Source organism: Oncorhynchus clarkii, chromosome 8, assembly GCF_045791955.1.
Source record: "Oncorhynchus clarkii lewisi isolate Uvic-CL-2024 chromosome 8, UVic_Ocla_1.0, whole genome shotgun sequence".
NCBI lineage: Eukaryota > Metazoa > Chordata > Actinopteri > Salmoniformes > Salmonidae > Oncorhynchus > Oncorhynchus clarkii.
In genome coordinates, this window is record NC_092154.1 from 22,716,563 (window position 1) to 22,729,893 (window position 13,331).

The window sequence follows — 13,331 nt, forward strand, 5'->3', positions numbered from 1 at the left end:
GTGGAAATTCCAAAAAAAGAGGACAACAAACTATAACACAAACTGATGGGAGAAAAAACAAATTGATTGGCAACTACAATACAGATCTATTGGATTGTCGATAGAGAAATAGAGTGGGAGAAAGGGAGAAGGGGAAATGGAAGACAGAACGCCTCTGTACTGGAAAAACAGGAACACAAAAATATAACAAAAAACACGAACGACTGAATGAGAGATATGGAGTGAGAGGTATACGGGAGGCGTGTCCTCTCTCCTTTCTGTGTCTACCTTTAAAGTTGCCTGTCGGGATGAAGCTGAGGCTGGGTTTGATGGGAGGGGGAGGGGGCTGCCCTGCAGTACTGTTGGCATTGACAGCCGGCGGCTGGAATGAGCTGGACAGAAAGATCCCATCAGACATAGGACGGGGCTTGCGCGCAGGCGGCTGCGGCTTGTGCGCGGGCGGGAGGTCGCCATAGGACTTCCTGGTGGAGGAGAGCTTAACCTGACCTGCTAGGCCTGTAGTGTCCTCATCCTCCTCGTCATTGTACGAGACAAACTTGGCAGTGTACAAGGCATCAGGGGAGACGACCTGGGTTTTGAGGTAGGAAGTGTTTCTCTGAGGCGGGGGTGGTGGAGCGTTAGTGGCAGTGGTTGCGGGGGATGCAGTGGGAGGGGGGGGCTGAGGCTGGTAGTCCCTGGGGAGGGGAGGTCTGTACAGACCAGGCTCGTCAGGCGTCAGCAGCTTGCGCTCGGCCTCCTCGTGCTGCCGGCGCCGCCCTTCCTCCAGACGTGTGTAGTACTCCTCCTCCTGCCTCCTCTAAGGGAATGGGAAGAGCCTGTTAGTGTGGCCTACTCTCACCAAGGCATGGCTGGCTGGACCTGACTCACTCTTCCTCTGCTGGAGGGAGACTACCCATGGCCACAAGACACCCAGACAAGTCCTCCACCTTATCTTTCCACTATGTGTCTGTATGTCTGTGTGTGTGTGAGGTGGGGGAGACTACTCTGTGTGTACTGGGTTCTGTAATACCTTAGTAGAGAAGCCTAGCGGTAAAGAGCGTTGGGCCAGTAACAAAGGTCGCTGGTTTGAATCCATGAGCCGACTAGGTGAAAACTGTCGATGTGCCCTTGAACAAGGCACTTAACCCTAATTGCTCCTGTAAGTCACTCTGTATCAGATCGTCTGCTAAATGACTAAAATGTAAATGTGCTGTTTTTCCTCTCCTTCCCTCCATGCTGTGTTGAGAACCACCAGAAGTGAGGATGGATAAAGAGACTTCTCTGACAGCTGGGGCCAACAGTTTGAAGTGGTTTTGGATAGACTACAGTCAACTGATCCGATAGGCTTGAAGACTCCAATTCAGGGATTTTTGGAGGGATTCTATGGTTTTAGCTCTGGAAAGTTACCAGCTGGTAATAGAGATTGGTCAGCTCTGGATTCTGTACATGGATCCCCTGGGTTAGTGTGTGCGTAGTGGGTGGTATGGTGGGTAGGTATATGTCATCGATGAGAGGATGGTGGGGGAACAGATATGTATTGTACTCTGGTATGACCACCACAAACCACAGCGAGGGTGGGGCATTCCAATAGCGGTTCCAAGCAGTGCCTGATGGAATGACTATGGCTTCCCAGCAAATGTAAAATATCGTAAAAAGTGACTACCATGCTTTTTGGGGGTAGGAGGGTTACATGCATACATCCATACATAACATTACATAACACAGAGGAAGGGGACCATCATGAGTCCATGCAGTTGGACATCATTGCCATTATTACAGGGCTTCAATTACCAGTGGTGTGAAGATGACTCACAGGAAGACAACAGCTGAATCAATGGTCACACAGTAAAACAAAATGGCACTGGGATGTTGTAACAATGTCACACAAGGCAAGATGAAGGGGTGCTGCTGCTCTCAGACCACTGGTAATTCAATGTCCTTGTAACTAACTGGGACTGAGGACACAAAACACTAGTGCTCCAAAAACATGCTTAGCCTCTGACAGACCAAACACCACCAGGTTTCATTAAGATAAGTCAGCATCCTGTCTGTCTGCAGACTCCCTGTCCACACGCCCTTTGCTCTCTGGCCCAATAACACTTCCCCTGAACACAGGGTACTACTTCCATCACTAATCACTGTCTACTGGCTTCTTCTTATGTTCCTAAAACCCTGTCAGACAGATTACCCTTCACAGTTCTGTGACTGGTTCAATGTAGAGGGGCGTGTTCACAACTCCTCCCACAAGATCACGTACAGCTCTGTGGGAGACTGACCAACTGGGAACAGAACAGTAGAAACCTTGAAAAAGCTGATCATGTTAGCAGATTTCACAAAAAACTACCACCTCAGTTGACCCTTTCCACCCCCTGAAGAGAAGTGATCCAACGGATCGGTCTTTGTTTTTCACTGTGTATTCTGCTGCTGGGCTGTTTTGTTGAGGCACAACTCCTGTTTCACGAGGTAAACTACAATTAGCTGGGCAGATCCCCACAGGGTAATACTATAATTACCATGCAGGTAAGACTCTCTCTGGGTTTTCACTTTGATGTCCTCTGTTAATAGATCTGACTGGGGCATTCTGCTTAAATCTGCTCTGCTGGCAGTGACATCAATCCGTTCACATAACTAGCTTTAATAAAATGGAACGAATAATAATACTGAAAGACAGCTGTGGGCAATGCAAGCATCTGGATTTAATTGCGGTCTATTGCATTCATATTATTTTATAATCGTATTGAAGTCTGACTGAACAGAAATCACAGATAGAAATGTATGATACAATATTTTGCCTGTATGAACATAAATGAGAAATCATATTTTGACAGCACCTGTCTAACCAGCTGTGTGTTAGCTAGCTAGCTATGTGCTGTGTGAGAACTGTGTAGCGTCGATATACGTGGTTCTGTGGGTCCTGTCAGGGAGGTGTACCTTCACATCGACCTCTCGTCTGGCCCTCTCCTCCTCTCTCCAGCGTCTCTCCTCCTCCTGTTTGGCCCGGTCCTCCGCTTCGCGCTTACGGATCTCCTCCAGCTGTTGCTTCCTCCGCCGCTCCTCGTCCTGCAACTACACACAGACACTTCAGCACCATGTACGCGGCCCAGGAACGGCCTACAGTCTAGTGATCTCAGGAGTCCTTCAAAATTGTGTGCTTGGAGATGAATCAGTGGAATATACTTTTAAATCAACTGTTTCATATACTATTCAAATGCATTGTACATTAATGTTGTGAGGCCATACTTCCTAGCGTGAAAAGGTGGAAATATAATTTAGTAACAAACTATCCTCAGCTCTGCAACTAGAGCAGCGCCTACTGCTGCGCTAGTCTGTCTGTGGTCTCAATGCATAGTGCAGGTCAGGTTAGTTCACACAGAACCTCCTGTCATGGGCTCATATCACTACATTTGTTTACTCACTCAGTCACAGCTCCACAGTAAATCCCCAAAGCCCTAAGGACCCCTATCAGGTCTGCATCTACACACATCTACACAAAGGCTAATTCAGTAGATTGGCCCCCCTGTGAGGTACCTCACACTGGCATCGGGTTTCCAGACAAGGGCTTGTTGTGTTGAAAACTTCTAGGTCTAGATATGCTGATGGTATGCTCTGTATGCTGTGTAGAAATCTAGAGGTTATTTTCTCTTTGCCACAGGATAGGTCGTCTGTGGTGAGGTCTGCACTGCAGACAGGCATATGGCGACAGCTGGACATGCAGAATGAATGGCAACGTGCAGCGAGAACAAACAGCAGCATGGCTAGGCAGAGCAGAGGAGCGTCCAGTTCAAGCCTTAGTTACATCACTGATGTCATGGTGACCAAACACAACAGACTGGAAGTCAATCACCGGATGAAACATGATTACAGATGGACAGTAGAAACATTTGCTACACGGTGCAACTTCCCCAATGAGAGGGGAGTTGAGGAGGAGAGCGATGCTATATTGGCTGAGCACCGGCGTTGTTCACACAGAGCTGGATGAGTTGAATGAAGTGGACTGACAATGACACAATGATGGGTTACACCCCACATGCAGATGACCACTGCTGGGGGAGGGTCTCAAATCATGCAGACAGACCCCCACTGCAGGCCAGGCAGCTCCCTGTACTGAAACAGCTGCATAGTACTGAGTTCTCTGGAACAAATACAGTATTTAACCATGCCCCAGGTAGTTCTTTCTTTCTAACCTTCTTTAAGGTTAGATGAGTTATCATACTGATTTTCTTATTCTTTTTGGGATTTTTTTTTTCTTCCAGGGATGATTATTTATGTTATGAGGCATTATTATGTGGTATTGTCTTTAAATGAGCCCTGACCAAATTACTAAGTGTGACTGTCTGTTAGACCACCGTTCCACAGCAGCAGTTATCTAGTGGAGACAGACAGGGTTCCACAGCATCGCAGGGTGACTTCCCCGTACCCCGCCCCACGAGAACAGCAGCCCACACCCCCCCCCCCCCCCCCCCCCCACCCCCCAGATGACAGGGAGGGGACAGAATGAACGAAAAGAGAAATACAGGTGGAACCGAAGACGAGAAAGGAGGATAAGGAGGAGTGCGTAAAGAGAGAACGTACCAAGTCTAGAACAGAGATTGCTGGGACAGCAGTCTGCTGCGGGAGAAGAGAAAAAAACAAATAGAAAGAAAACAGGAAGAACGAGGGAGAAATAGAGTAAATAAATATAAATTAAAAGGAGGGCATAGAAGAAGACAAAAGTACTTTTTTTTTTAGGGGTTTTGGAGGCAGCAGTGATGTGGTGCCAGGAACATTTCTCCACAGAATGGGGCTTATTACTGCCAGCGGCCGAATGAGTGGCCCACTTCCCCTCAGACAGACAACGCTCCGCTCAGTCCCATCCCTCGCATGGAGCTCCAAAGTGCCCCGTTTACAGGAGGAATTTACACATCGTTCCACCACCAACCCCCTGGCCGAAACTAAGACCATCTTTCTCCCTCAGAGACAGACAAGAAGGGGATGTGAGCCTTGGCCTTGCTGGCAGGGACTGCTCACTACATCCTGGAATCATTGTCTCACTAGACAGTCTGGATACAAGGTCACAGCAGACTGAAGATAGTACTGTTGTAACAGTTACAAATGAGAAGCAATACACTGTAGAGGGGTTTATGTTGATCTGTGGTGTCGTCTGAGGGGACTAGCGACATTAGCCCAGGTTAGATGGCATTTTATTCTGGTGTTTTTTTTGCATGTACAATGGTACAACACTTTTAATGGGCAAAAATATGCTACTCTAGCCATCTTGTTAGACCAGGAAAATGAGATGAATCATTTCCAAATGGCCATAATACATTTGTTAAAAATAACCAATTTGTACTTTGCCATGTTTCCATGTAAGTTTGTTGTGTGTCCGGCATCCTCCCTCCCTCCCTCCCTCCGCAGCCAGTCGAGTACAGCAGCTCAGCTCAGCATGGCAAAGCAATGACGTAAGGATGTTGAATGTTTTGCAATGTGCACCTGCATTGTAGCTAGCTACTTCATGGGGTTCCTCATGGGAATTCCATATCCTATTCTGTAACCATTAAGCCCAGTTCCATTTCCTCTTTTCTTAGTGTTTTGCTTCCCATGGCTCGCCCTTCCTTGGCATGAGAAACTTCAGTAGAGGCTAAAAACCTTTCAGAGCACAGAACATTTATAATGGGTGTACTGTAACCAATGATGGGTTCATGTGCATCTAATTGCACTATGAAGATCTTGGGCCACTGGTCTTCCTCCATACACCTTACCTCTGATGTCCGGTATGATTCTCTATACTGTAGCCTACCTTCTCCACATCCTCCTGTTCTCCCCTGTGCACACTAGACCTCTGCTCTCCAGGGCAGCTCACCCTTGCTCTCTTCTCTGCCTCCAGCCGCTGCATGATCATCATGGTGTCCACGTCCTCGTCGTCATCCTCCTCATCTTCCTCATCACTCTGCTTGGACTCCTGCAGTCTCTTCTGGAACTGCCACTCCAGCATCAACTTCCTGAGCCGGTCGCTCTCCTCGGCCGTACGCTCCGGCTTGGCCTGCAGGTCCTGGATCTCCCTGTCCAGCAGATCTACGATGTGCAGCTGCTGCTGCTTCTCCAGCTTCTCCCGGGCGTCCCTCTTCCAGGGGTCTGGGGACAGGCTGTCGCTGGAAGACAGCTCCTCCTTGCTGATGGTGATGTACTGTAGGTCCCGGCGCTCGATGGTGCGGGGCTGCTGCTGGGGGAGCAGCTCTCTGATCACTGTGTCCATTGGGTTACCCTGAGGGGGCAGGGTGCCCGCTCTGGGCAGGGTGGACAGTTTCTCTGGCCTGGGGGGCTGCTGCTGCTGGGCCTGCTGTTGGCCCTGGGGGGGGAGGTAGGGATGGGGCACCTGCTGCATGGGGGACCGGGGAGGGGGCATCTGCTGGTGCTGTGTGGGAGGGGGGAGTGTGCCCCCGTGTTGGTTGTTGTCGTGGGCTACAGGCACAGCTGGGTTACGGACCTGTCCCAGCTTCCTCTCCTGCTCCCTCCTCTTCCTCTCCCTCTCCTCCTCTAACCGGGCCTTCTCCTTCTCATACCAGCGCTGCTGCTCCTCGCGCTTCTTTCGGTCGGCTGCGGCGGCTGCGGCCTGCTGCTGGGTGGCCGAGGGAGGAGGGGGCAGGGGCAGGTCGGGTTGGAGCTCAAAGTCCTGGTAGTGTACGGGGGGAGGGGGCGGTGGAGGGGGAGGGAGGTCCGTGCGTGTGGACTGGGCCACGGGGCCTGGGTGGGGAGCGATGGGGCCGGGGGTCTTCCAGCGTCCCGGGCCACTCTTGTGGTTGCTCTGGGTCTTGTTGGAGGAGGACGAGGAGTAGTTGAGGTGCTCCTGGCTGGAGGTGGAGGACTCCACAGAGGAGGAGACCTGGTGGTGGTTGACCCAGTGTTCCCCACTGCCCCGCTGGTAGTCAGCCTCTCTCTGCTGCTGCTGGTGCAGGTGGACCAAGTCCTCAGGACGCAGGCCGGTTGGAGGGTAGCCCCCTGGGAGGTCACACAGCTCCTCCTGAGAGTGGTCCACCCGCTGAGAGGACAGACACGGCAGTCACACACACATTAACACAGTGCAAGAGCAGAACAACACTTTTTCCCAACTGTATACACCTAATTCCTTTATAAATGAACACGCTTTTCATAGTATATACTCTGAGGGAGGCTATTCAGAGAAAACATTTCTGTATGATTCCTTTGCTCCTGGAGTGATGTCACTGTGTGCACACCTGCATAGCTATGCTGTTGTGGTGGTGGTCTTCCATGGGGCCGGGAGGACCCCTGTCGTCAGCGTATATCTGTCCTGGGGCCGAGTCCATCCGGTTCGTAGACTTGGAGGCTGGGATGGTGAAGTATTCCCTGGGGTAGGTCTGAGTGGGAATAGGATAGGCCTCCGGATGGGGAGGAGAGGGCTCGTCCTATAGACAAGGAAAAAGGGACTACTATTTAACCAGACATTACGGTTGTCTAAGAGATCAAGATAATCGTTCTTGTGGTCGCATAGAGAAGGAATTGTGTTAGTTCAAACCATACATTAAGGTTGGCTACCGGACACCTGATAAACTAGACAATTGTTCTTGTGGTCTTGGATTTCTGGAATCAGTGTTGTTAACGGTAGATGGCGTTGGGGTGCCGTAGTCAGGAAGACCATTGTTTGTTGGTGAGGCAGCACATGAACACAGCACCACAGCTGGGTAGCTAATCAGTAAGTGGTTCGAGAACTGATTAGGATTCATTAAAGGGGAACATGAAAAACAAGAGGTAAAGCTATTTTCAGTAACGCTGCTTTCGGTTTTTACCACCAATGACTCATGACTCATTACAGTTTTGAGTGCTGAGAAAAACGGGTTTAAAAACAGGAAATAACGCAATACTGTACAGTCTCTGCATGATGGACTTCAGCCCTGTCCAGTGGTGTGACTGGTAATGTCTTGGTGTGGTCTCATAACTCGGACAGAGTCAAATTTCTCCTCAGAGAGACATTCCTCTGGCTGCTGTTGCTGCTGTGTTTACTCACGTCAACACACAGGTTGCCCGTGGAGACAGAGGTGATCTTGGTCCCAGGTCCTCGTGTGTAGACGGCCTTCCCTCCCGGACTCTGGCTCTGGTCTGGAGGAGGAAAACGCCATGGAGTCAGAGCTGAGCAGAGGCAAACTCAGTGGTCACACACACACCATACTTTACCCCAGTGGTCACACACCATACTGTACCCCCGTGGTCACACCACATACTGTACCCCAGTGGTCACACCACATACTGCACCTCAGTGAGCACCGTTCACCATCTCTTGCTATGGGGTTTGGAGGCTTTTGTTCCAGCCCGACACTAAAATAATCTCCTAATCAAGACACACTGGCACAAGTCCCCAGGAACAGGGTTGGGTAGCACTGCCCTCCGGACATGTACAGTATGTCACAACAGGCCTAATAAATGTCCCTCTATCACCCCTTCGATCTACTCACTGGCCACGTTGGGGCTGGAGCGGTGGTCGGCCCGGTTCTTCAGTAGCCTCTCCTCCCCGCTCATCTTCTTTGGTTCTGGGTAGGCCTGCCAGTCGGCCTGGGGGCTCTCTGGAGAGCCGTTCTGGACCGAGTTGTTGTACAGTTCAAAGCCTTCGCTCTTTGGTCTCAGTTTACCATTCTTGTCACGCCCTCCTTGCGACGCTGAGAGGGAGAGAGAGATTAAGGAGCCAACCACAGCAGACAGTTCATGCACAACTATCTGCAGTCATGTTCACAGCACACACTAACAGCCAGCACCTCAAACTACAACTGTCTCTCTAATACCACAGAAGTCTATAGGCTGGATGTTGAAAACAAAACAACTCAGACTTTGGCTTCTGACATTTCAATGGAATTTTGAGCCCTAATGACAACTGCTAAGTTTAATTGTGTGTGACTGATTTTTTTTGGGGGGGACGACGACGACAGAGCCAAGCCACAAACCCTGATTATGCTAGTGTGGTAACACTGACTCTAGACCATGACAACAAGAAGGGACATTGTCTACATCTGGAATGGTACCCTGTGGGCCAGTAGTACACTATATAGGGGACCATGGGGGGAATTTTCAGACACCACCATTGCCCTAGCAGAGCAGACCCGTACCTCTGGGCATCATAGGAGAAGGCTGGTTGAGGAGCGTGGCCAGGCCGTGGTAGATGGCTCCCTGTTTGGCCACCTCCAGTGTCACCACAGAGCCTGTCCGCGTCATCAACTCCGCAGCCCTGACAAGAGAACGAGGACATCACATATATTCCTGGGACTCAATCAGAATAGATTGGAATGGAGAGATGATTGAATGTAACAGATCAAAACAAATATGCCAAAGTTGTTGTTTTTCATCGTGGTAGTACCAAGTATAGATGTTTATGAGACTTTCATTGGCAGACAAGGAGTTGACATAACTTGATCAGGAATGGCTTTAAAACATTCCCCATATGCAATAGCATTTAGAAATTCATTTCCCCACAGTTTTAGACTGTCTGTTTGGAGCTCAAGGCCTTGTGGTTAATCACTGGCAAACACATACACACAATAACTTCTCAAAGCAACCAACAAATCCAAGAGTTGGAACAGATTCTCAGCTGAAGAGCAGATTGAGTGTAATGCTTTCATTTCAACATGGCTATTAGATTTTAAAAGTTCAAATCAACTCTTTGAAAACAGAATGTTAGCGATTGAGCACTGAGTTTCAACTGTTCGGGCATTTGGAAACCAAAGGCACACAGACAAAAAGGTTGTGGGTGTTTGAAAGGGTATAAAGGATTAATCTGTGAGAGGCGTGGACCAAGGATAAGCTATTCATTACTATTAGACCCAACATAAACATTGTGGAGGTCATTGTAAGTCAGTGCACTGTAGATAAGTCCCCCGCTCGTTCAACGTGATTGAGCCAATTTAGTTCCATGGTGTGACGGGCTTCTATTGAAATGGCTCTTTGTATCAACTTGGCCTTGATGTTCCCTATCTTGGGTTCTCTTCAGTGCGTTATAAGGACAACAGCAGGACATTACATGTCTTGATTCAATCCTAAACCGAATCTGTACACAAGGGCCAAGTAGTGTTGTGGAGTGACCCGGGGCAAGGCAGGCCAGAAATATTTCTGAGGCATTACCTCTCCTGGGAGAGGCCCACCAGGCTGCGGCCGTCCACACTCAGCAGCTGGTCCCCTGCAGCCAGACGCCCGTCCTACACACACGCAGACACACACACCCAGACACGGACACGCAGACACGGACACGCAGACACGGACACGCAGACACGCAGAGAAAGAGGGTGAGGGAAGAAGAGACAGGTTGTATAATAGCAGCAGTACACACATGTATTTGTCATTGTTGTGAGTCAGTCTAGATTTTTGATTTGAGTAGATTTATTAGGACACCCATTAGCCAACGCCAATGGAGACAGCTAGTCTTACTGTCTTACTGAGGTCCAACATATAACAAAAAAAGACATTACAGCCAAAATACTTCACAATTGACATACTAGATGAGGTCGTTCTGAATACAGGATGTAGTCGTTGATCTAAAACACTCACCATGTCAGCCGCGCCTCCCTTCACAACAGACTTGATGTAGATCCCGAGCTTGTCCTGCCCAGCACCCTGGAGGAAGACCGAGGAGAACATTCAGTACACAGGCCAAGGAGACAGACAGAACACTTGGACATAAAGAAGGTCTGGCTGGGACACTTGGCCCCAGTGTTCTATTGTGACACATGCTACTGTGGCGCAGCTGCTGATCAGCTGGCCTACTGGACTGGTGAAGCATTGTTAACAGCATCACAGACCATTTAGGGTTATAGCACATCACTCAAATCACACAGCTACTGTAGCACTGTCTGGAGGCATCTGTCTGCAGTGAACTGACAGCTAAATTAAACTATTCATCTGGAATCTAGAGAGCCTGAGAGCAGGACAACTTAGATTCAATCAGCACTGTTGACAGAAGTATCAACAAAACATGCTGTTAATAATGACGCTACATGAGACAAGGCCTAAGGAGGGTTGACATGATACTACGTGCCATCTGCTGTTTTGACATGATACTACGTGCCATCTGCTGTTTTGACATGATACTACGTGCCATCTGCTGTTTTGACATGATACTACGTGCCATCTGCTGTTTTGACATGATACTACGTGCCATCTGCTGTTTTGACATGATACTACGTGCCATCTGCTGTTTTGACATGATACTACGTGCCATCTGCTGTTTTGACATGATACTACGTGCCATCTGCTGTTTTGACATGATACGTGTCATCTGCTGTTTTGACATGATACGTGCCGTGCCATCTGCTGTTTTGACATGATACGTGCCGTGCCATCTGCTGTTTTGACATGATACTACGTGCCATCTGCTGTTTTGACTAGCCACTTCAGCCAGTTTAGGTTCCCTTTAAGCGTCACCACATTTGAAAGACCGGGAAACCCTATAATGAGTGGTTCCCCCATCCCTCTGGCCTAACTAAAACTCCAACAAGGCCTCAAATCACCATACCAGTTAATACCGCTTAAATCATTCCACAAACTATTCAAATACAATCCTAGAGTAGTGTGGGAGAATCCTTGAGCGTCAGCGTTTTAGAAAGAGTGGACTAAAAATGTTATTTTGATGAAAAGTATTTTCCCATTGCTGATGGCCTGGCCAGAGCCAGCTGTAATATTTAGGGAAGATCAGGTAGAGATCACATTGAGCTGCCTGGGATAGTACTTGTTCTGTTCGGTTTAATATCATTCCATTTCAAAATAACACGAGAGAACAGTTTACATGGAGCTATGGCCCAATAATACCAGACCACTCTAAAAAGAGCTTTCACCTGTACAAACATAGCAGGCTAGATAGTAGATACAGACTTTACTCCTACTTTGTAACTCCAGAACTCCACTGAACAATTGCTCCTTAGCCCATTCAAGATCGACAATTCAACATCATGCTTGCCTGAAGGAACCCATGGAACAGCATCAAATTAACTTGACAGAGAACTTGGCCATTATTAGTGTTACTGAGAACAAACGGTTCATCTCTGAAGTTGAACATGAACTCCTTCATGAATTCAAGGGAATTAGTACAGCTTCCGTTAAAGCAATGAAACTGCTTTACACTCTCACCTGCATCCGCATGTAGGCCTATAACACACAGTCCTGACCTCTTCAGATGAGCCACCAGTACAGTACAAAACCTTTAGAAACATGTAGGCCTATAACACACAGTCCTGACCTCTTCTGATGAGCCACCAGTACAGTACAAAACCTTTAGAAACATGTAGGCCTATAACACACAGTCCTGACCTCTTCTGATGAGCCACCAGTACAGTACAAAACCTTTAGAAACATGTAGGCCTATAACACACAGTCCTGACCTCTTCTGATGAGCCACCAGTACAGTACAAAACCTTTAGAAACATGTAGGCCTATAACACACAGTCCTGACCTCTTCTGATGAGCCACCAGTACAGTACAAAACCTTTAGAAACATGTTGGGCTCCCGAGTGGCGCAGTGGTCTAAGGCACTGCATCTCAGTGCTAGAGGTGTCACTACAGACCCTGGTTCGATTGCAGGCTGTGTCACAACCAGCCGTGATTGGGAGTCCCATAGGGCTGCGGATAATTGGCCCAGTGTCGTCCAGGTTAGGGTGTGGCCGGGGTAGGCAGTCATTGTAAGCAAGAATTTGTTCTAAACGGACTTGCCTTGTTAAATAAAGGTTAAATAACATATTTTTGTGAGAATGTGTGTTGAGAAGCAAAGGGAGAGAGAAAACAGAACAGGTGTTTTCCTCTAGACAAACCATAGCATCTTGGAGCGGAGGAATATGACAAGCCAGAGAGACAGCAGCCAGAGGAGAGGGAGATCCCAGCCCTCGTCCTCAACGGTCAACAACGCATTCCACTGTGCAGCAGATAGATACCGCCACACAGCATAGCCAGCCTGGTGGTCCTTCTCCTCCACAGCACCAGTTCAACACCTCACCACCACACCAACTTATGCTCCTACTCAAGTGTAGTGACTCACGATAAGACCCTGTATTTACAGAATCAACATTCCAGTCTGAGCACTAATACCTCTTGACGCTGGGCCACGAGTCTTTGGAAGCGACATTAAAGGAGGGGTGTGGGGCTCTGGTGACCCTTAACAGAGATCAGCAGGGGGCTGTGGGTAGAGACTGACTCCAGCTGGAGGTGCCAATAATATACAAGTCAAACACGAGAACCGGGATTGGACGGCTTCACCAGTAAAAGCCACCCATGTGTGGGCCCATTGCACGTCTCACGCGAGGGCTGCCGTAGATGCGACACACTGTTGTTTTAAGGCTAGTGTGTGGTGATCGGCTGAGAAAGGCTGGTGGTCGACACTAAAGCTACGGGAG

At 48.8% G+C, this 13,331-nt stretch overlaps 1 protein-coding gene across 25 annotated transcripts in view; it reads right to left on the reverse strand.

The window, feature by feature from the left end:
- The window catches only part of LOC139415114 (afadin-like), a 133,743-nt gene that overhangs the window by 5,050 nt on the left and 115,362 nt on the right, over window positions 1-13,331 (reverse strand). For 6 of the 25 annotated variants that reach the window (XM_071162962.1, XM_071162938.1, XM_071162944.1 and 3 more), the window contains 10 exons: window positions 10,501-10,566; window positions 10,078-10,151; window positions 9,069-9,187; window positions 8,424-8,624; window positions 7,979-8,070; window positions 7,191-7,379; window positions 5,819-6,994; window positions 4,552-4,587; window positions 2,911-3,045; window positions 268-796 (listed from right to left, as the gene is read on the reverse strand). In XM_071162962.1, the coding sequence (XP_071019063.1) occupies window positions 268-796; window positions 2,911-3,045; window positions 4,552-4,587; window positions 5,819-6,994; window positions 7,191-7,379; window positions 7,979-8,070; window positions 8,424-8,624; window positions 9,069-9,187; window positions 10,078-10,151; window positions 10,501-10,566 (2,617 nt within the window). The remainder of the gene's footprint in view (window positions 1-267; window positions 797-2,910; window positions 3,046-4,551; window positions 4,588-5,818; window positions 6,995-7,190; window positions 7,380-7,978; window positions 8,071-8,423; window positions 8,625-9,068; window positions 9,188-10,077; window positions 10,152-10,500; window positions 10,567-13,331) is intronic. The other 19 variants (XM_071162950.1, XM_071162951.1, XM_071162958.1 and 16 more) reach the window with 10 other exon arrangements.